Below are 24,633 nucleotides of genomic sequence, written 5' to 3' on the forward strand. Positions count from 1 at the left end.
CATATTGTCTTCATCCATTGCATCTTCATCTACAAGTGTCAATTCTAGCTCGTCTGTGTCATCCCTCGTATATCTGTCAGCTTCCTCTGCCATACCTTCGTCCATCTCATCTAATGTCACAATAGTATGGACAATTTGCAAATTCATTGCGAAAGAGAATGCAATCATTTGGACATGCATGAATCTTGTTATAGTCCAAGCCAACTGAGGTCAGAAGTTGCTTTGCGTCTTGCCTAAAGGGGGGCATTTCATTGCCAGCAGGGAGAAGTTTCTCCCGCAATAACCTGTTTAAGCCACATTAAATTAAAAAGATCTCCAAGCATATCACCGTTGCAATCGGAAAATCTCTTTTGTAAATTACGTACCTAAACAAAGCAGTGGCGCTTGCATATGACCACCCGTACACTGACTGAAGATTCAAAAACGCGAGACAAGTACGAAGCACAGATATTTTGGCACCTTTATAGATTGGTTGACGTGCCAACTTCCTCAACATGTCTTCAGGAGATAGGCGCATGGCTTCTGGTGCTGCTTCGTTCACGTTCTCCTCGCTTGTCTGGAAGAAGGCATCCAGCATCTCCTCCATGCCATTGTCTTCTGTCTGTAATCCCTTTTCTGCTTCCATCCGTGGCTCTATATTGGTCGGACCTTCACGCATAATCTTTTTTCTCTCTCTCTCAGATGTAGGTGCTATGTCACGAAAATCAATGCCTGTTCCATAGGAGTCATATCGCAGATTCTGTACGGTTTCTCTAGCAAACTCTCCGTACTTGTGCACATGCTCATTACATATCCTACGCTTGCGCAGGATTTGATACTTGCAGAGCGTGCACGAGCATGCAATCTTTTCCTCCATGTTAGTTGATGACGTTGCCATCTACAATGATTATGAATGTTGTTTTAATATATATATATATATATATATATATATATATATATATATATATATATATATATATATATATATATATATATATATATACTCCTCACAATGTAAACTACCTCGCATTCTCTAGTCTTTCCCAATCTCCGTACACCTCGGTCCAGAGGTGTACGAAGATCAGGACCACCGGGTCAAAATCTCGTCTTTATTGGTCAAATCCTATATGGGTAGACACATACGTGCACTCCCAGGTGTACATGGCAATGCATGTAGCAGGCAAAATACCTTTGCCTCTTTTAGTTCCATAGTTTCTCCTTTGTCTACGTACCCTATCTCTCGTTCTTTCTCTCTCGATCTCGCTCTCGCTCTCGCTATCTCTCTTTCTCTCTCTCTCTCGATCTCGCTCTCGCTATCTCTCTTTCTCTTTCTCTCTCTATTTCCCTATTTTCCTATCTCTCTCTATTTCTCTATTTTCCTATTTCTCTGCCATAACTCCTGGAGCTCCACTTCCCTCTCTCTCTCTCTCTCTCTCTCTCTCTCTCTCTCTCTCTCTCTCTCTCTCTCTATCTATCTATCTATCTATAATATATATATATATATATATATATATATAACTCTTGTTCTTTATCTCTCTATTTCCTATCTCTCTAATGATCAAACGAGCCACTGATCTAGGGAGATCTAGACGCCCACGACTGCGGAGGACTACACAACATTGACAAAGGTTGCATCAGAGGATCTAGCTAGGTCACTTTGGCTCGACATGCACAACGCCCTATCAGAGTACTGACCATGGAGGAGATCTACCTATCCCAACTAGCTCGTTTAGCCGTTTAGTCCACACCCAGCAGTTTAGGATTCCATAATATTTTATTTTGTCATCTTCTTACTCTGACTTTGTATCAGATCCATCACATTGTAACTTTCTTGTCTCATGTCTCATAGGTCACTTTGGCCTTTCGAAGACGTTAATATAACATTTCATTTCATTTCTCTCTTTAATTTTAATTTCCTAAGCACACATTAATTCTCTCTCTCTCCCTCTCCCTCTCTCTCTCTCTCTCTCTCTCTCTCTCTCTCTCTCTCTCTCTTTCCTACACACACACACACACAGGATGTAGAGGTAGAGAGAGAGAGAGAGAGAGAGATGGACATAATACCTACGCAGTAGGTTTCGGCCAAGACCCGAGCAGGCGAAAATGGCCCTTGCGTGCAGGTTTCGCTTTTTTCCCACAATTCTTTTTGCATCGCTATACACGTCGATATACGCGTGGAAAATAAAGGCCTTTTCACGCGTATATCGACGCACATTGCGACGTGTATAGCGACGCGTATAGCGACGCCCGCTAATGTCATCGATATACGCGTGGAAAAGCATGGCCGTCGATATATACGCGTCGATATCTTCATTTATTGTTGTAGTGAAAAACCTGTAGGGGGCAATATAATAAGAACGATATACATGTACAGCTGTCTACACTCCACTCAGATTCTTGGTAAGCAGTAACTAAGGTATCGTTTTATTAGGTTGGAGACCTGCTATCTACATGAAGATGGCTAGCTAAGAAGCAAACCCATGTTACAAGCTAAGTAGGATCACGCAAAAGGAGAATAAAATGAAAAATTATAGTATTGGTTTGTATGAAGTTATGTGTATTTACCAAGTAGGCATAAAATTGTAAACAGGTCACTGCAGTAACTTATTTAGTTAACTGAATTTCCCAGCCACAAACTGCCAATAGGGTTGCATGTGGATACAGTACTACCTGAAGAAGATTTTTTTAGAGAGGGAATAAGTCGGCCAAGGGTAAGCCAAGGCATTGCTCTCCATGTGTGTGTGTGTGTGTGTGTGTGTGTGTGTGTGTGTGTGTGTGTGTGTGTGTGTGTGTGTGTGTGTGTGTGTGTGTGTGTGTGTGTGTGTGTGTGTGTGTGTGTGTGTGTGTGTGTGTGTGTGTGTGTGTGTGTGTGTGTGTGCGCGCGCATGTGTGCACGCATGAGAGGGAGGTGAGAGCAAACTTCAGCAAAGATCTGAGTTTTGGGGCTCTCGGGTTATTTTTACCTATAGAGTCGTCCTATAGAAACCCTTATAACATTGACTATAGTGATGCTCATAGCATCGCCGTGAGTTTTCAACATTGCACAATGAGCGTCACTAAGCTTAAGCACCTTGTAGTGTTTATGCCTAGGATATTGTTTCCATACTCATGGACAACCCAAAATCATGTTACCCTTATGCAACTTTATGGAAAGCACCTTCATTTCCATCTTTACATGGATTGCAAATAGCACCCATATCACAAACCATCTCTGATTAAGTTCGCTCACCTTACACTTCTCTCTTTGATATCTCTTCACGTGTGTATCAACCATAGATACTTTCTATGCCTTGCTTTGTGAGCATTGACACATTATATATTTATACCCAAAAGCACAAACCTCAAGTAGAGAAAGTAGAATATTGATTTTTTCATAGACAACTTTGGTTTAGTTCTCATCTTTGGCCTATAATAGCTGGTCGTCTTGTAGAAGACACTTATCTATAATAGCTTCTATCTTTTCTCCTACTTGATTATATGACCACATACACCATCATTTGGTACATGTACCATTTCCTTTGCCTCTTTGGAAGCAATCCGTTCCATCTCCAAGTCTACATATTTAAGATATTCTTGCTTAATGGATTCTTCAAAGTAATTCCAATTGTCTTCATACTCCCTTGCAAGCTCTTGGATCCGCTCACCAGAATCTAGAGCCATAAGTTGTTAAAACATTGTGATCATGTGATGTTCACGTACCCCTTGAAGCTTCATATCCATGACATATCCTGTAACAAAATATGGCTATAACATTGATTGTAGAAGAATTAAAGTAACAATAGTGAGCATTTCCTTAAGACAATTCTTAAAGAGCATAAGGAGAGCACGTGATTAAAGGTAGCAAAATGAACATTATACCCAGTTAGCTTGACATGAACAATACTTGTAAAAGAGACAGAGAATTAGAGAAACTGACGCACGACCCCAAACACCTTCAAAGGTAGAGAGAGCTAACAGGGAGTGATGGAAGAGAAGAGGAACAAGAAGTATCATATGAGAAAGAAGTACTTTCCTGGGCCATACTCTTAGAGCTCAGCTTAGCATAGTAATATAGGTGGTAAAGGAGATGAGAATTCCATTGAATCTTGAATCTTGGTTGGATTTGCATTCCATAGCCAAGAGGTGTTGGTGTCGGCTCTCTAGTTCTCAAGCTTGGAGAAGGAGATGGAGTTATTACTCAACACAATGAGAGAATGTGTGCAACTGTGTCTGTGGGTGATAATGAAAAAATCAAGCCCCCTACAAGCCTTGGTCGACCCCTCCTTCTAGTTCATGGTTGCACCTCATTGGACCTTGCCAAGCTTAGCCAATAAATGGTCTTGGTCATAACTAGCAATAGAGGTAGCATTTGGACAAGTTTTCTCCTTTCCCCTTTGAGAGAGAGATTGAATAATGCTTGGATGAGTATTTAACTAATCTAAATTCTCATTGGACCTCTCTAAAGTTCTTCCAATAGGATTTAGGCACCCTATGAGGGAAACCTTGCTAGGGGCTTGACATGTGTCCTATATGCCCCTTGTGGAAGGGGTGAGCCTTGAGAGGGTGCATGTGTGTTCTCTCTCCTCCCTTACTTCTTGGGCTCGCCCCCTGCTTTGTAGGCACCTTTTTTACTTCAAGCTCCTCAAGCATCTTAGCCATCAAGCTTGAGAAGAACCTCAAGCACCTTAGTCAGCTCAATCATGACAAGCATCTCACACGTAGGCCTAGCTTGCCTAAGTTATAAAGTACCTAGATGTCCTAGATATAAGGACTTTTAACACTAATCTTGAGAGGCATTTAGTGAAGCTAACCCTAATGTCTTTTAAGCTCCATTACCTGCCCATTACTCTTTGGTAGACCGTCTCCATTTTGGACCCTTAATGAGAGGTAGACTTCCCTCCCTTTTGGTCCCATGCTGAGATAAATCCAAAAGAACATATCTATATTAAAACTCTTGTTCCAAGAAATTTCCCACATTGAATGATCAGTCCAATAGAAGAAAATCATTTAAGATAGTTAGATATTAGATTTTATGACATTACCTTTGTCTTGAAACCATACCCCGTCCTCAACTATGAGGTAGAGAAGATAAAGCCTTAGTCATTAGTCTAAATTTCTTAGTGAGTAAAGGATCCCTTTTTACCCTATGACATCATTTCGGAATGGATACCTAATCCATTTGGTGCTTGGGAGACTTAGTTGCTACAAGCATGTCTGCTCTTTAGTCCATATCATACTTTCCAAAGTAGAGTGACAAATCCTACTTGGTGTTTGGGAGACGTCTTCATCACACATGATTTTAATACTTAAATTTGTGTACAATAAAAAGAGAGCAAATCTTATAAGACAAAAAAATTGTTCATTCAAAAAGCATTTACATTTGCTTACGCTAATGTAGCATTGTAATCATTCACAAGGTTCATAATATCCTTAAGTTGTGTCCCTTGCATCTATCTAGAATCCTCAAAAGGATAACTTTTGAACTTAATAAGATACCAGCGGATAATCTTACTATGTCTTAGTAACTTGTCTTCATGTCGAAGGATGGATCCGGGCTACAACACCTCTTCTTGATCCTCGATCTCATGCAGGTCCTCAATTATTGGTTCCCTTGGTGGCTCTTCTTTGTAAGGCTTAAGTAGGCTCACATGAAAATCACTGTGTACGAACCAATGAATGGGAAACTTTAGTTGGTATTCCATCTTGTTGATTGGTTTTAGGATTTGAAAAGGACCATAGTATCTTTTTGCTAGCTTAGCATAATAGTTTTGGCGGGCCATAGGATTTTTGCCCGTTGTTTGTCTCAATCGAGCCTTAGGAAACTTGAGTAGGATCCAATCATTCTCATTGAAAGTTAAGGACCTTCTATGCTTGTTAGCAACAACTTTTTTCCTTTTCTATGAGATGGATATAGCATCCTTAATCTTTTGAGAAGATTCTTGTAGGTCTCGACTATACTCATCACAGCAACGAAGATCTTCCCATGTACCTTAAGTAGCAAGGGAATTTTAGGTCTTCCCTCAATGATTTCGAAGGGCGCCTTCCATATAGTAGTATGGACAATTTTATTGTATGCATACTCTACAAGATGTAGGTATTTCTCCCATTGTGAGCATTGGTCTACTTCTGTGACATAGATCTTCAGTAGATCTAGAATTGTAAGGTTAGCTATCTCACTTTGGCCATTCGTTTGTAGGTGATAGGCCAAAGAGAAATTGAGCCTTGTACCTAGATTCTCAAAGAGACCCTTCTAGAAATTAATGATCATTCGAGGATCTCTATCTTACACTATGGATGTTGGAAAGCCATGGTGTTTGAAAATTTGTGATATGAATATGGTGGCCATTTGATGTGCCTTAAAAGTTTTTTTGACAGGTATGAAATGTGCTTGTTTGCTAAACCTGCCGATTATTGTCCATATTCCTAGATTCCCATGGATAGACTTGGGTAAAAGATAAAATCCATGGATATGATCTCCCATGGTGAATTAGGAATTTGCAATGGATGGAGTAATCTAGGTTGCTTCCCTCTATCATACTTTGTCTTTTGGCATACCACGCATTTTGAAACATACTCTTGTATGTCTACTTTTATGGTAGGCCAATAGAAATACATGTTTGCTCCTCAAAGAGTAAGTTGAATCCCTCTATGCCTCGCATATGGATGAGCATGTTATTCATACATTACTTTCTCACGATGGGAGTTAGTAGCACATAGCCTATTTCCATGGAGGAGATAACCATCCTACAAGGTGAACGGTTCTTCTTTCTTTCCTAAGGCAAGGAATGACATTATACCCTTGAAATTAGGGTCAGTAGCATACTTGTCTATCATAGAAGATAGACCATTGTTAGTTGCTATTGACACTGCATTAACTTTTGGTCATTGTAATAGTGTATCAGCCACTTGATTGTGCTTGCCAGCAATATGAGCACTATGACAATTAAATTGAAAAAGAAAATTTTCCCACCTCTTTTGTTTGTTGGAAAGATTGGTTTGCATCATGAAGTACTTAAGACTTGGTGATCCGTTTATAGGATGAGTGGAGTCCCCAAAAGATAATGCTTCCATGTGTCAAGGGCATGTAGAGCAACTAGTATGTCCTTTTCATATATGCCCAACAGTCACTCATTGGAATTGAGTATTCGACTTTTCATGCGATGGCATGTCCTTCTTGGAGAAAATTTTCACCAAGGCAATCTCCACAAGCATCACATTTGACCTCAAATGGTTTTGAGAGATCCGGTAGTGTAAAAAAAGGTTGAGAAGTAACCTTTTCTTTGAGCTTGTCAAAATCATTTTTCTCTTTTGCAGTCCATGTATACTTAGCGTTCATCTTTGTTAAGTCAAGTAATGGTCTTGCTATTTGCAAGAATTTTTCTATGAAACGTCTACATTATGCACACATACCAATAAAGCTTCGTAAGCTCATGTAGATTCCTTGGGTTAGGCCATCTTTTATTACCTCTAACTTTGTTGGATCCATACAGATACCATCTTGAGAAATAATGTGACCTAAGTATTGAATCTCTTGAAGGAAAAATTCACTCTTCTTTTGATTAATGAAAAGTTTATTCTCCCTCAAATCTTGAAAGATTACTTGGAGATGTTGCTTATGATCCTCAAGAGAATTGAAGTATATGGTGATATCATCAAAGAACACTCTAGTAAAATGTTATCCATAATTAGGCGGTTGAATGTGGCCAAAGCATTGGTCGAACCAAAAGGCATGACAAGGTATTCATAAAGATGAATTTTTTTGTGGAAAGTGGTCTTTACATTATCTTCATTTACTATCCTTATTTGATGATAGCCACTTTTAAGATAAATCCTACTGAAGTAGATAGAGCCTTGTAGCTTATCAAATAGATATTCTACCCATGGTCTGGGAAAAATTTTCTTGATAGTAATCCTATTTAGTGCTTTATAGTCAACACACATACGGTATATTCTGTCTTTCTTTTGCCCTAAAAGGACGGGTGAACAAAAGGGAGAGGAACTAGGACTCACCATCTGTAATAGAAATGGCGTATGAACATTGAGAATAACGAAATTAAGAGAACTATAGTGAAAATTTTCAAGAGACTACTTTGAGAACATAGAGGGTGAACTTAATTAGTAGTAGCAACATAACCATTATACGTAATTAACTTGGCATGAACAATACTTTTTGCAAGAGAGAATTAAAGAAATTGACAACATTTGAGGACCGGATTTATGTGGAGCTGGTTCCCCCTCCAAAAGCCTTTTGTATTATAATTTCTCCCATAAACAGAGACTTGATACATTACAAGCTTTGTGTTCCTTGAGACCTTGATGGTGCAATGAAGATAGAGAGCTTCATTCACAGCAATTATGCCCGTAAGTTAATGAGAAAGAAATAGTTCCTCACTTATCCGATCATTCTTCTTGATTAGCGTAGCATAATAGCATAGTAATGAAGATGGAGAAGAAGATTAAGCATTGAAGCATGGATCTTGGTTGGATTTTCATTCCATAGTCAAGAGTGTTGGTGTAGGCTCTCAACCTCTCAACAAGCTTGGAGAAGGAGATGGATTTCTTGCACTTTCACCAAGTGAGAATGAGCATGTGAGTGTGTGTGAGAAAGAGTATACCCCCCAAGCACACCCCCAGCTTGCTTTGGTTGACCCCTCCTTGTAGCGTATGCTTTCATTTGATTGGACCCATGCAATCCTAGCCAATCACATGCATAGTACATATCAAGCAACCATGGTAGCATTTGGACAAGTGTCCTTCTTTCCGCTTTGAGAAAGAGAGGACCTAAAAAATGCTTTAAACAATTAATTAATTATTCTAAATGCTCATTGGATCCCTCTTTAGACTAGCCAATAGGATTCATGCACCCCATGTGGCTAAGCATAGAGAGAATGTGACATGTGTCCTTGTGCCCCTTGAGGAAGGGGTGCGCTTTGGGTGAGTGAGAGGTTGAGTCAAACATTCCCCTAGCTTTGGGGCTTGCCCCCTCCTTTGCAGGGCATCTCTTTGACTCAAGCCCCTTAAGTACCTTACCCTCCAAGCATGGGAAGCTTCTCACTCACCTTAGTTAGCAAGTATAAGGTTAGCATGAGTATGGATTCTCTCTCTCTCTCTCTCTCTCTCTCTCTCTCTCTCTCTCTCTCTCTCTCTCTCTCTCTCTCTTGCCCCTAGCTTGTAGGCTCGCACCCCCCTTTGTAGGGTTGTTTGTTGACTTTGGAACACCATAAGCACAGGGCCAGCTTGGTCAAGGACCTTAGTCATCAAGCATGTCTAACATCTTAATTATTAAACACCAAATGCATGGGCCCAGCTTAATCTAAGTCCCTAGGTTTAAGTGATTTTAACACTAACCTTTGGAGGTATTTAGTGAAGCTAACCCTAAGGTCTTTAAGCTCCATTTCTAGCTCTTTGATAGACCATCTCTCATTTGGACCCATTGACTTTGGCCTCATGTTGAGATAGATCCATAAGCACACGTCTATATTAACTCTTGTTCTCGTATATTCTCCCACATTAAATGATCAGTTTAATATAAGAAAATCATTTGGGTTAGTTAGATATTAGATTTTATGACATTACCTCTCTCTTGAAATCATAGTCATCCTCTACCTCATAATCGTCCTCGACTATGAGGTAGAGGAGATAAATCCTCAGTGGGAGACTTAGTTTCTACAAGCATGTCTGCTCTTGAGTCCATTTCATTCTCCCAAAGTAGAGTGACAAATTCTACTTGGTTTTTGAGAGACGTCGTCATCACAAACATGATTCTAAGCTTGCATACTACTTAAAATTGTGCACAATAGAAAGAGAATTATTCTTTTAAGACTCAAACATTGATTGTTTAAAAGAAATATTTACATCTTCTTACTCTAATGTAGCATCGTAAGCATTGACAAGGCTCATACTATCCTTAAGCTGTATTCCTTGCATCCATCTAGCATCTTTGATAAGAATTTTTTTGAATTTAACTAGATACCGTCCAGATAATCTTACCATGTCTTAGTACCTTGTCCTCATGTCAAAGAATAGCTTCAGGTTGTAGCACCTCTTCTTGGTCTTTGATTTCTGGTGGCTCTTCAATGATTGGTTCTCTTGGTGGCTCTCCTTTGTAGGGCTTAAGTAGGGTCACACAAAAGCATTGTGTATGAGCCAATGGTTGGGCAACTTGAGCTGATAATCCATGTCATTGATTGGCTTCAAGGTTTGAAAAGGACCATAGTATCTTTCTGCTAGCTTAACATAATATTTTTGGTAGCCCGTATGAATTTTCCCCATTGTTTGCCTCAATCAAGCCTTGGGAAACTTGAGCAAGACCCAATCATGTTCTTTGAATATTAAGGCCCTTTTGTGCTTATCAAAAACAACTTTTTGCCTTTGTTGAGAGATGGATATAGCCTCCTTCATCTTTTGAAAATATTCTTGTAGGTCGTGGCTATACTCATTGACATCAAAGATATTCCCATGTACTTTAATTAGCAAGGGACTTTTAGGTCTTCCCTCTATGATCTCAAAAGGTGCCTTTCCTGTAGTACTACGGATAGTATTATTGTGGGCATACTCTATAAGGGGTAAGTACTTCTCCCATTGTAAGAATTGATCTACTTTTGTAACATAAGTCTTTAGTAGATTGAGAATTGTAAGATTGGCTATCTCACTTTGGCCATCCATTTATGGGTGATAGACCGAAGAGAAATTCAATCTTGTACCTAGATTTTGAAAGAGACCTTTCCAAAACTTATTGGTCATTCTAGGATCTCTATCTGACATGATGGATGTTGGCAATCCATGTTGTTTAAGAATCTGAGATATGAAGAGAGTTGCCATTTACTGTGCCTTAATAGTATTTTTGAGAGGAGTAAAGTGTCCTTGCTTGCTAAACCTGTTGACCATTGTCCATATTCCCATATGCCCATGGATAGACTTGGGTAATCCAAAGATAAAATCCATGGAGATAATAGATCTCTGTCCCAATTACCCTATTGCAATGAACAGGACCTCTCTTCTTAAGCAAGAAAAGAGAAACCAATAGCTCTAATACTAATGTAATTTGAGATGGCCTATGAACTTGACAATACCAGAATTAAGAGAACTATAGTGATCATTTTTAAGATACTACTTTGAGAACATAGAGGGTGAACTTAATAAGAGGTAGAAACATAACCATCAAAATTAATTAACTTGGCATGAAAATACTTTTTTCAAGAGAGAGAATTAAAGAACTTGACAACAGTGGAGGACCGGATTTATGTGGAGCCAGTCCCCCCTTCAAAAGGCTTTTGTATTATAACTTCTCCCATAAACAGAAACTTGATATAGTACAAGCTTTGTGTTCCTTGAGACCTTGAGGGTGCAATGAAGATGGAGGGATACATGCACCACAATTATTCCTGTAACTGAGCTACATGGAAGCATTAACTTATCCCCGGCCTCAATCCTAAGACCTCATACACCTTCAAAGGTGGAGAGAGGTACCAAATAATGAGGGTAGGGAAGAGGAAGAAGAAACATTTATATGAGAAAGAAATAGTTCCTTGATTATCATCACTCTTCTTGCTTAGAATAGCATAATAGCATAGTATTGAAGATGGAGAAGATGGAAAGATTAAGCATTGAAGCATGGCTCTTGGTTGGATTTGCCTTCCATAGCCAAGAGTGTTGGTGTAGGTTCTCAACTTCTCAGCAAGCTTGAAGAAGGAGATGGAGTTCTTGCACTTTCACCAAGTGAGAATGAGCATGTGAGTGTGTCTGTGAGAGAGTATACCCCCCAAGCACACCCCCAACTTGCTTTAGTCGACCCCTCCTTGTAGCTTATGCTTTCATTTGATTGGACCCTTGAAATCCTAGCCAATCACATGCATAGTGCATATCAAGCAACCATGGTAGCACTTGGAAAAGTATCCTCCTTTCCCCTTTGAGAGAGAGGGCTTGAAAAATGCTTTAAACAAATAATTAACTATTATAATTTCTCATTGGACCTCTCTTTAGCTTAGCCAATAGGATTCAAGCACCCCATGTGGCTAAGCATAGGAGGAACCTGACATGTGTATGGTCCTTGTGTCCCTTGAGGAAGGGGTGCCCTTTGGGTGAGTGAGAGGTTGAGTCAAACATTCCCCTAGCTTTGGGGCTCACCCCCTCCTCCTTGTAGGGAATCTCTTTGAATCAAGCCCCTCAAAGTACCTTACCTTCCAAGAATGAAGCTTCTCAAGAACCTTGGTCAGCAAGTATAGGCTTAGCATGAGCATGGGTTCTCTCTCTCATGCCCCTAGCTTGTAGCCCTCCCCCCCCTTCCTTGTAGGGCTTTTTGTTGACTTTGGAACACCTTAAGCAAAAGGCGAGCTTGGTCAAGGACCTTAGTCATCAAGCATGCCTAGCATCTTAATTATTAAACACCAAATGCATGGGCCTAGCTTAACCTAAGTCCCTAGGTCTAAGGGATTTTAACACTAACCTTTGGAGGTCTTTAATGAAGCTAACCATAAGGTATTTAAGCTCCATTCCTAGCTTTTTGACAGAACATCTCTCATCTGGACCCATTGACTTTGGCCCCATGTTGAGATAGATCCATAAGCACATGTCTATATTCTAAATCTTGTTCTCCTTTATTCTCCCACATTCAATGATCAATTTAATATGATAAAATCATTTGGGTTAGTTAGATATTATATTTTATGACACCTTTCTGAGCATGAGAAAATCTATAAGGAGGCTTATTACGCAATGAGCTTCCAGGTAGAAGCTCTATCTTATGGTCATCATCTTCCCGTTTTGGAGGTAACTCTCCAGGGATGTCATTGATAAAAGAATCTTGGAATCGATTTAGTGAATTAGAAAACTCTAATGTCTTGATTCATACCCTTTCCATTGGATAAAACAATGGAATTATTTATGGACTCTTTGACAAAAATCATATACGCGGAACCTAAGCTTTTCATTGACTTATCAAAAGAAGGGGAATTTACAAGAGGTATAGTATGACCCGACTCATTAGCATCTATATAGATGTTTTTTTTCCTATAGGTGACATAAATTCTCCTTTCAGGGAACTTCTTGTTGGTAGCTATGCGGTTGAACCACGAGGCCCCTAGGATAACATCCTCATGTTGGAGAGGAGAGATGAAAAATTCCTCTTTGTCGACGTAGATTTGAACATGAAGCCTCAATTTCCCAATCAAAGGAGTAACAAAGGCTTTTTGTCCCTTGAAATCTTCATTGATAGTCACAGTATCTCCCATCTCAAAAGCTTGTATGCCCAACTTAGTGGCCAACTCTGTTAATATGAAGTTGTAAGTAGAGCTACGGTCAAAAAGGATAAAGGCATCATGCTCGCTCACCTTTTCCCAAGCATAGGAAAGGAATGATCCTTTGCAATGAGTGTCCTCTTTTGGAGATTTGACCATGGAAGCTCTAGGAGTCTCATTGCGTGAATTTCTTTTGGGACAAGAACGATAGCCATGTCCTTGCTCCCCACACTTAAAAACATTTATGGTCTTTGTAAAAAGCTTCTAACTCCTCATGAGACGTTTTGTTTATATTGTTGTAAACTCCTTTCTCCTTGGTCTTGTTGTTGTTGTTTCTATTTCTAGAATTGTCTTGGGGATAATTTTGAGCATTATTATTACCTCTAGGTTCATTTTGGTCTTTGGTTTTTGTGGGCTTAAAATTCCTTTTAGCCCCTTGTTGAAAACTGATTTGTAAAGCGACCATAGTATGGTGTATCACTTCAGTGATAGTCCTAGGCCTTTCAGAGTTAAGATACTCGGCCATATCTTCAAGTAGTCCCACACAAAATTGTTGCTTTTGTTCGGTGAAGTCTATCTTTTGGTAGATGATAGCTTTGAGATGTAAATCCCAAAACTTGTCCACATACTCGTGGATAGACTCGTTGGGAGTTAGCTTCAAACTTCATCATTAGGTAAGAACTTTGTCTTTGGTGTCACTTGCAAGAAATTTTTTCACTATGGAAACTCGTAGAGTTTTCCATGTTTTGGAAGCTTTGCCATTACCTCGTAGACTAGCCCACCATTGTCGGATAGACTTTTGAAAATGCATAGCTACATGACATAGCTTGGAGGACTCCGTGAAGCCCTCATCTCCAAAGGCCGCATCAAATTGTTGGATAAAGGCCAAGACTTTGTCCGTAGCACCAAAGGTATCATAGGTGAAAAAAGAGATGCTCTTTCCTCACTTCTAGTACCTTTTCCAAGTAGCATAGGATTTAAGATGTCCTCCCTTCTTGTATTCTCTAGGAGAAAAATCACTGCTTTCATTAGAAGAGGAAGATGATGAAGATGGAGAAGAGAGTGACCAATTTCTCACTTTTTTCTTCTTTTGATTCCTCTCTCACCTCTCAACGAGGAGAAGGACTATATGATGATCTTTTCCTCTTGGGAGGAGTTGGGGATCGTCGAGACCGCCGTCTTTGTGGTGCCACATCCTCCAAAGAAGTTGGAGATTCACTTCTTTCTTTTTCATAGGGTTCTTCTTCTTCTTCTTCTCTGACCAGAGAGAGTCTTATTTTGGGAGTCTCATTATGATGCTTCCTCATCTCTCTCTCCGCTTGGAGAGTTTGGAGAATCCCATGAGTGGGAAGTTGTTGGTTAACTTCGGCTTGTAAAGTTGGGTTGCCCATAGCTTGTTGCAACCTAGTGTCAAGATAGCTCACAAACATGGGGGAATAACTAGTACACCTTTATGTGCAAAATCAATGTCATCAATATTTATTATACTCTCTTTATTATTGTCAACCATGCTTACTAAACTTATGTATATGCTACTTTGTGCTTTGGAAACTCAAAACTTTAGTTGCTACTCTTCTTTATTTTTGGAAATTAGCTCTCAAGCAACCACACCTATGGTTTAGAGACTGTTGATTGCAAAGAGTAGTGGAGAAGGTCTAACATTGCTCGGTTGATTATGGTTCTTGTTGAGCTTGCTAGTAGCTCAATGATGGTTAAGCCAAAGGGAAGCCCCGAAAGAATCCATTATTAAGTCTATAGTTCCCAACGGTGTACCTTGAACTAAGTATTTTCAACAAGGATAATACATCCATGTCCCACTTACCCTCTTGCAATGAATAGGTCCAGCCTTTCATGGACAACTTAAGGACCTCTCTTCTAAATCAAGAAAAGAGAAACCAATAGCTTTGATACCAATGTAACGGAATATGGCTATAACATTGATTGTAGAGGAATGAAAGTAACAATAGTGAGCATTGCCTTAAGAGAATTCTTCAAGAGCATAAGGAGAGCACTTGATCAAAGGTAGCAAAATGAACATTATACCTAGTTAGCTTGGCATGAACAATACTTGTAAAAGAGAGAGAGAGTTAGAGAAATTGGCAACAGTTGAGGACCAAATTTACTCGGAGCCGGTCCCCCCTCCAAAAGGCTTTTTTATCATAGATTCTCCCATGAAGAGAGACTTGGTACAATACATGCTTTGTGTTCCTTGAGACCTTGTTGATGCAATGAAGATGGTAAACTTCATGCACCAAAATTATGCCCGTAACTAATTTGCAAAAGCATTAACTTGTCCCCACCCTCAAACACCTTCAAACACCTTCAAAGGTGGAGAGAGATAGCAAGGAGTGAGGGAAGGGAAGAGGAAGAAGAAGTATCATATGAGAAGAAGTAATTTCCTCACCATATATTACTCTTAGAGCTTCGCTTACCATAGTAATGTAGATGGTAAAGGAGATGAGCAAGCCATTAAAGCTTAACTCTTGGTTGAGAGAATGTCTGAGAGTGTGTGTGGGGGTGAGAATGCAAAAATCAAGCCCCCTACAAGCCTTGGTCGACCCTTCCTTCTAGCTTATGCTTGCACCTCATTGGCCCTTGCCAAGCTTAGCCAATCAATGGTCTTGGTCATAACTAGCAATAGAGGTAGCATTTGAACAAGTGTGAGTAATGCTTGGATAAATATTTAATGAATCTAAATTCTCATTGGAACTCTCTAAAGGTCACTCGATAGGCTTTAGACACACTATGATGGAAACCTTGCTAGGGACTTGACCCTTGAGAGGGTCCATGTGTGTTATCTCTCCTCCCCTACTTCTTGGGTTCGCCCCCTCATTTGTAGGCACCTTGTTGACTTCAAGCACCTCAAGAATCTTATTCATCAAGCATGACAAGCACGTCAAGCACCTTAGTTAGGTCAAGCACGACAAGCACCTAAGCACATGCCTAGCTTGCTTAAGGTCTAAAGTACCTAAAGATCCTAGGTCTAAGGAATTTCAACACTAACCTTTGGATATCTTTAGTGAAGCTAACCCTAAGGTCTTTAAGCTCCATTACCTACTCATTGCTCATTGGTAGACCATCTCCCTTTTGAGCCCGTAATGGGAGGTATCCTTCTCTCCCTTTTGGTCCTGTGTTGAGATATATCTAAAAGCACATATCTATATTCCAACTCTTCTTCCCATTTATTTTCTCACATTAAATGATCATTTTGATATAAGCATATAATTTGGGATAGTTAGATATTAGACTTTATAACATATCCTCTTGGGTCGTAACCTTCAAAGATATTCCACTTTTCAAATACCTCACCTAGTGCCACCTAAATCATTCTTCCATTTACTTTGGCTCTAATATTCGTTCATCTTCTGTGGCATGTTGTTGCTGCATAAAAACAACAAAGACTTGAAACATTTACATTGTGGCAGATCAAACTGTATCCCCTGTTGCTCTTGTTTCTCCATAGCTTTAAAGCTTTATATTGAGACCTTTGCAAGAACTTTTGAATCGTCACCCTAGCCTGCTTCACATTGGGTTCACCGAAAGTATGTCAGGAAGTACGCAGTGTGGCTAGGAAAGCGTCAGGTCTCTAATTGTGAGGGTTTGGAGCAAAATCAAGTGAATCATATAACCTTTGAAGCAAAAGACACACTTGAAAAGAACAAAATTCCATCCAAAAAATCTTCACTCTAAAAAAAAACAATATCAACTCAAAACACTTGTGTGTGTGATGAGTTGATATAGCCTCGCTCACAATTGTCCAGATACATTGCTCATTTGCGATGTTGAAAACCCTAATTTTACAGTTTAATTCTTCGTCGAGACCATTTCATGGAAGATTTAAAAAAATCATTAGACAAGCTCAAATCCTTATTTCAAGAGATAAAACCATAATTTGTGACCTAAGAGACTCACACATGCAATAGGAATAGCACGGGACTACACTAGCACACTCACTTGCCACTCTTGTGTATCTCCTTTGTTAGATTTCTAAAGGGGATCATTTTGGCTCTATAAGCAGCCCCTAGCTTGATCAAAGTTGGCAACGTTGTTGATGTGGCATTTTGAGCTATTTTTGCTATTTTTTACCATTTTATGGCTATTTTGAGCCATCTCTAGACCAAAAAGGCCCTTTTTTGTCCGTGAAAACCCAAACAAGCTAAGAGAAATCCCTAATTTTGTGAAAAGCCTCCTTTGGGTTCCAATCATATGTTGAATCTCATTTTTCTACTTGAGGACTTTGGATACATCTATTACAACCACACATGAAACACATCTATTACGACCACACATGAAACTTGCTATCCGAGATCGTTCGCTAGGCAAAATGAGCATGCCACTTCACAAAAAAACTTGATATTTGTACATTTATAAACCAAATTAGGCACATTTTAATGTTATTAAACATGCAACAGTGCCACCTCTAGAGCCTCAGCCCCATGTAAGGTATATATATGATTACAACCGTGGCATCCATTTTTGCATATATCATACTATGTACATTGTGGCATTTGGTTTCACCTAACAGAACACATAAAACATGAGGTGAACATTAAGATTTCACATTGTAAACATACCATAGCATGACACCATTTTCACACACACACACACACACACACACACACACACACACACAGAGTGAGTGAATCTTGCGAGGGGGAGTCTAAAACATACTGAGAGGCTACCCTATATGATTGGATGCAAGCACTCACAAAAAGAAGGATCACTGCACTCGTGAATGCTTCCAATGGAGGTATGTATCAGCCTTTCACCTACAATGTGTTTGTGAAAGTTTCATATGTGAAAACATGTAAGGGAGATGGTAGGAGGAAGGTAGGACATGCATTTGAGAGCATCAGGAAGATGTGTGTGTGTGTGTGTGTGTGTGTGTGTGTGTGTGTGTGTGTCTGTGAGAGAGAGAGAGAGAGAGAGAGAGAGAGAGTTTACCTTCAAGAAGCACACGACTATGGTGTTTGTCTGTAATAGCAAAACGAGAGCAAGAAGGCACTTTGTGCCAAAAATTTATATAGCAAAGCCTATCAAGCAAGATTAGTTTATCGTAAAGAACGTGTACTTCTCATGCAAGCTCTACACATCTCACATGTTTTATAAGAGAGTTTTACACGACGTGTGTGGCATTTCACTATGGGGGATACATGTTGTCATATATCATGATAGATGCAGAGGGAGGCCGGACCATTATTTTTTGCGTTAGGAACTTGGGAAATGCCCTGAGGGCCAAACTTATTTCTTCTTTATGTGAATCTGATGAGAAATTGAAAGATACATTTCCAACGCTCCTCAACAACTCAAGAAGTTTCCTATGTTGCATGCTCGCAACATGTAAATAAAATGCAATAGAAGGGAATATTCCAAACCCCTTGTCCGTAGAGCATAATGCTACATCCTCTGGCTCGACGTCCCCTCCCGCCTCTGATGCACTCCCCTTACCTTTGCTTGGCCCCTTTCTCTACCTATCCCACCTTGCAGAGTTCTCAGTCACATCGGCCTACCTGCTTTGTGTTCTCTCCTCCACCAAAGCAATCACAAGACTCCGCATGCGAGAGAGAGAGAGAGAGAGAGAGAGAGAGAGAGAGAGAGAGAGAGAGAGAGTTGCTTCTACGTTCGTCCGCGCTCCCTCATCTTCATATCGATTAAACCCCGGTTTAGCAGAGCAAAGGAGAAAGACAATGAATGATAGAGAGAGAGAGAGAGAGAGAGAGAGAGAGAGAGAGAGAGAATTGCCACTTCTATTTACTGCAGCTTGCAGTTCTCTATTGTTATGGTTTCAATTGAAAATATAAGTGAAAGATAGAGAGTTCTCCATAGATTCTTCTTTCGTTTGGTTTTCAAAACGTGTAGCACATACTCTTAAATGGCTTCAAAAAAATTAAAAGGTATTCCTAATTCAAAGATTCTTCTCAAGAACAAAAAAATCGATGCATTAGTGTATACCACATAACAACAGGCAATGACAAAGCACATAGATTTGCAACCATATTAGCTCCAAAAAACGGATATAACATTGAGAGAGAGAGAGAGCGCGCAAAGAAAACGCTAAAGAAAAAATGAAAGAGAAAAAAAAACCTGTTTATATGGACACAAAAGGTCTTTTGACTTTCCACCATCATTTGTCTTTTGAGTTTTCATCTTCCCCTCCCGCCTCTGATGCACTCCCCTTACCTTTGCTTGGCCCCTTTCTCTACCTATCCCACCTTGCAGAGTTCTCAGTCACATCGGCCTACCTGCTTTGTGTTCTCTCCTCCACCAAAGCAATCACAAGACTCCGCATGCGAGAGAGAGAGAGAGAGAGAGAGAGTTGCTTCTACGTTCGTCCGCGCTCCCTCATCTTCATATCGATTAAACCCCGGTTTAGCAGAGCAAAGGAGAAAGACAATGAATGATAGAGAGAGAGAGAGAGAGAGAGAGAGAGAGAGAGAGAATTGCCACTTCTATTTACTGCAGCTTGCAGTTCTCTATTGTTATGGTTTCAATTGAAAATATAAGTGAAAGATAGAGAGTTCTCCATAGATTCTTCTTTCGTTTGGTTTTCAAAACGTGTAGCACATACTCTTAAATGGCTTCAAAAAAATTAAAAGGTATTCCTAATTCAAAGATTCTTCTCAAGAACAAAAAAATCGATGCATTAGTGTATACCACATAACAACAGGCAATGACAAAGCACATAGATTTGCAACCATATTAGCTCCAAAAAACGGATATAACATTGAGAGAGAGAGAGAGAGCGCAAAGAAAACGCTAAAGAAAAAATGAAAGAGAAAAAAAAACCTGTTTATATGGACACAAAAGGTCTTTTGACTTTCCACCATCATTTGTCTTTTGAGTTTTCATCTTCCCCTCCCGCCTCTGATGCACTCCCCTTACCTTTGCTTGGCCCCTTTCTCTACCTATCCCACCTTGCAGAGTTCTCAGTCACATCGGCCTACCTGCTTTGTGTTCTCTCCTCCACCAAAGCAATCACAAGACTCCGCATGCGAGAGAGAGAGAGAGAGAGAGAGTTGCTTCTACGTTCGTCCGCGCTCCCTCATCTTCATATCGATTAAACCCCGGTTTAGCAGAGCAAAGGAGAAAGACAATGAATGATAGAGAGAGAGAGAGAGAGAGAGAGAGAGAGAGAGAGAGAGAGAGAGAGAATTGCCACTTCTATTTACTGCAGCTTGCAGTTCTCTATTGTTATGGTTTCAATTGAAAATATAAGTGAAAGATAGAGAGTTCTCCATAGATTCTTCTTTCGTTTGGTTTTCAAAACGTGTAGCACATACTCTTAAATGGCTTCAAAAAAATTAAAAGGTATTCCTAATTCAAAGATTCTTCTCAAGAACAAAAAAATCGATGCATTAGTGTATACCACATAACAACAGGCAATGACAAAGCACATAGATTTGCAACCATATTAGCTCCAAAAAACGGATATAACATTGAGAGAGAGAGAGAGAGCGCAAAGAAAACGCTAAAGAAAAAATGAAAGAGAAAAAAAAACCTGTTTATATGGACACAAAAGGTCTTTTGACTTTCCACCATCATTTGTCTTTTGAGTTTTCATCTTCCCCTCCCGCCTCTGATGCACTCCCCTTACCTTTGCTTGGCCCCTTTCTCTACCTATCCCACCTTGCAGAGTTCTCAGTCACATCGGCCTACCTGCTTTGTGTTCTCTCCTCCACCAAAGCAATCACAAGACTCCGCATGCGAGAGAGAGAGAGAGAGAGAGAGAGAGAGAGAGAGAGAGAGAGAGAGAGAGAGAGAGAGAGAGTTGCTTCTACGTTCGTCCGCGCTCCCTCATCTTCATATCGATTAAACCCCGGTTTAGCAGAGCAAAGGAGAAAGACAATGAATGATAGAGAGAGAGAGAGAGAGAGAATTGCCACTTCTATTTACTGCAGCTTGCAGTTCTCTATTGTTATGGTTTCAATTGAAAATATAAGTGAAAGATAGAGAGTTCTCCATAGATTCTTCTTTCGTTTGGTTTTCAAAACGTGTAGCACATACTCTTAAATGGCTTCAAAAAAATTAAAAGGTATTCCTAATTCAAAGATTCTTCTCAAGAACAAAAAAATCGATGCATTAGTGTATACCACATAACAACAGGCAATGACAAAGCACATAGATTTGCAACCATATTAGCTCCAAAAAACGGATATAACATTGAGAGAGAGAGAGAGAGCGCAAAGAAAACGCTAAAGAAAAAATGAAAGAGAAAAAAAAACTTGTTTATATGGACACAAAAGGTCTTTTGACTTTCCACCATCATTTGTCTTTTGAGTTTTCATCTTCCCCTCCCGCCTCTGATGCACTCCCCTTACCTTTGCTTGGCCCCTTTCTCTACCTATCCCACCTTGCAGAGTTCTCAGTCACATCGGCCTACCTGCTTTGTGTTCTCTCCTCCACCAAAGCAATCACAAGACTCCGCATGCGAGAGAGAGAGAGAGAGAGAGAGTTGCTTCTACGTTCGTCCGCGCTCCCTCATCTTCATATCGATTAAACCCCGGTTTAGCAGAGCAAAGGAGAAAGACAATGAATGATAGAGAGAGAGAGAGAGAGAGAGAGAGAATTGCCACTTCTATTTACTGCAGCTTGCAGTTCTCTATTGTTATGGTTTCAATTGAAAATATAAGTGAAAGATAGAGAGTTCTCCATAGATTCTTCTTTCGTTTGGTTTTCAAAACGTGTAGCACATACTCTTAAATGGCTTCAAAAAAATTAAAAGGTATTCCTAATTCAAAGATTCTTCTCAAGAACAAAAAAATCGATGCATTAGTGTATACCACATAACAACAGGCAATGACAAAGCACATAGATTTGCAACCATATTAGCTCCAAAAAACGGATATAACATTGAGAGAGAGAGAGAGCGCAAAGAAAACGCTAAAGAAAAAATGAAAGAGAAAAAAAAACCTGTTTATATGGACACAAAAGGTCTTTTGACTTTCCACCATCATTTGTCTTCTGGCTCGACGTCCCCTCCCGCCTCTGATGCACTCCTAAACTCATGACCCTTCACTTATGCAAGTAATATGTATTGAAAGAATTTTTTATTTCTCTCTCTTTTCATTTCCTAAACTCACCCTTAATTTATGCACTTTGAAAAAAAATTTACTTTTTTAAGATTGGGGAGACCTAATCTCGAGAGAATATAGAAATACTCTCGTTTCCGTATGGTACATTTTTGTATGACGAGGTCACTAATCTACAGTATATGCGTATAGAGTCAAAAACCAGAAACTGGGAACAGAGAAGCGTTCTCCAGGTCGAACAGCTTCTTGAATTCAAGGAAGTCCACCTGCCCATCACCATTCTCGTCCACCCTGGCAATCATCTCCACGCAAGCGTCCAGCTGGCGGCCCTGCGGGAAGCCCAGAGAGCAGAGCACACTCTGCAGCTCGCTTGGCGAGATGAAGCCATTGCCATCCTTGTCGAACACGTGGAAAGCAGCGAGGAGGTCTTGGTCCACGTCAGCAATGACAGACCCTGCGGAGTTCTGCGGAGCGCTGCTGCAGACGGAGTCGAAGAGCAGACAGAACTCGTGCTGGTCGACGTGGCCATCGCATTTAATGGTGGCAAGGAGGGATTGAATAGAGTCTTCGGTTTGGGGGGTTATCCCCAGGCTGCGGAAGATTCCAGAGATTTCCTGGGTGCTGATGCGCCCGTCGCGGTTTCGGTCAAAGGTGCTGAACACACGAGGGAGGACGTCGTATCGCTGAAAATGATTCCTCTGATCATCGAGAGACGAAAGAGGGCGATGAGAAGCGGCGGCCGAGAGAAGAGTTACGCCTGCAGTGGCCAGTGAAGGGCCGCCGCCGGCGTTGACAATTGAATCAGCGGCGGGGCTAATTAGAGCGCGTGGAAGGGGGGTTACCACGCAGTCATAGTGCCAAAGCACGTCTAAATATTGAGGGAGAGGTGTAGTTGCCTGATCATCCTCCTCCGCACGAATGCCCTCTAATTGTTTGCACAGGCGTAATGGGGGCCTTACAAATATAGAAGCGCCACACTTTGGAGCTGGCTGAGCAAGTGGCATGATGATCTCAAGACTTTTGATATAGAAGAGAGCTCGTGATGAGTAGGCCTAATGAGTAATGGCTGATTTTTTGGCAGATTCATGGCTGCTGAAGATGTTTGCAGGTTTATTTATATGAGGCTGTAGCCTAGAAGCGGTCATAAAAAAAAACAAGCTTCGCCGAAAGTACCAGTGCATCAGCAAGGTCGTAGCGAAGGAATTTTACACTCCGTGTGTGGCCGCCCTCCAGCCACCCAAACGTCAAGGCTTGGCCTTGCCCCACGCACGTTATGCAGATCAACGCCGTATTGTAGCCGTACGCGTTTTTTGAGAGCCAGAAATATCTGGGAAGTTCCTTTGAAATTGGGGCTTTTTGCAAGGCCTGACTTTCACCTTCGTTTCGCACTACAAGCAATGCAGCAATGCTCGACCTACCTGGCTTGCATCCATGTCGCGACATCAGAGACGCCGCTTTCTTGTTTGCCTTGCTGCTCAAGCGGGCCAACAGTACCTGCTCTAAGAACTCACATGGCAAGGCACTTCGGTAGCTTTAGAAGAACCCGCAAAGTGTTGCGCAGGCTAATCTGCGTCTCGCCTCATTCTCCATCTTCACAAGATTCTACCTATTCGCTGTTTTCTGAGATCGTTAGCACATACCTACGTGAAAAGAAATTCACCAATTAGTGAGATCCCCCCCCCCCCCCCCCCCCGCCCCCCCCCCCAAATCAGACCTACTGAAAGTCTCCCTTCACTCTGCGATCGATCTCTTGCTCCGCTCCCACAATGACTAACGTCTGTTGTCCCCATCGCGCTCCTCCACACTGCACGTCGCCTCGCCCTCTACCTATAGATAAAGAGAGCCCTCTACGTAGAGATAGAGAGAGCTCATGCGCACACACACACATCTTTGAGAGCCCTTTGGAGTCTAGAGAGAGAGAGAGAGAGAGAGAGAGAGAGACGCCCTGTCCCCATCTCTAATCGAGAAGAAGAAGAAGAAGAGAATTTTAACGTAGTAGGAAACTATCTCTTGAGATCCATCCGACGAGGAGAGTTGAAGTCAAGACTTGTTATTCAAGAGGGAAATGGCATAAGCAATCTACCACACTTGGGTGATAGAAAGATTATACCATTTTCCTCTTCTTATTATCTCTCTCTCTCTCTCTCTCTCTCTCTCTCTCTCTCTCACTCACACACACACACACACACACACACGAGAGAAGAAGAGAATTTTAACGTCGTAAGAAACTATATATATAGTGTGTGTGTGTGTGTGTGTGAGAGAGTGTGAGTGTATATATATATTGTGTGAGTGTGTGTGTGTGAGAGAGAGAGAGAGAGTGTGTGTGTGTGAGAGTGTGAGTGTATATATATATATATTGTGTGAGTGTGAGAGTGTGTGTGTGAGAGAGAGAGAGAGAGTGTGTGTGT

The 24,633-nt window shown here is 40.7% G+C and overlaps 1 protein-coding gene across 1 annotated transcript; it reads right to left on the reverse strand.

The window, feature by feature from the left end:
- Window positions 1-21,898: 21,898 nt before the first annotated feature.
- On the reverse strand, window positions 21,899-23,265 carry LOC147422169 (putative calcium-binding protein CML17). Its single transcript, XM_086502881.1, has one exon. The coding sequence runs from the start codon at window positions 23,224-23,226 to the stop codon at window positions 22,417-22,419; it is 810 nt and encodes a 269-aa protein (XP_086359007.1). The 5' UTR covers window positions 23,227-23,265; the 3' UTR covers window positions 21,899-22,416.
- Between the last annotated feature and the right edge of the window lie 1,368 nt (window positions 23,266-24,633).

This window comes from Adiantum capillus-veneris, chromosome 27 (assembly GCF_014529385.1).
Source record: "Adiantum capillus-veneris isolate H3 chromosome 27, ASM1452938v2, whole genome shotgun sequence".
In the NCBI taxonomy this organism is placed as follows: Eukaryota; Viridiplantae; Streptophyta; class Polypodiopsida; order Polypodiales; family Pteridaceae; genus Adiantum; species Adiantum capillus-veneris.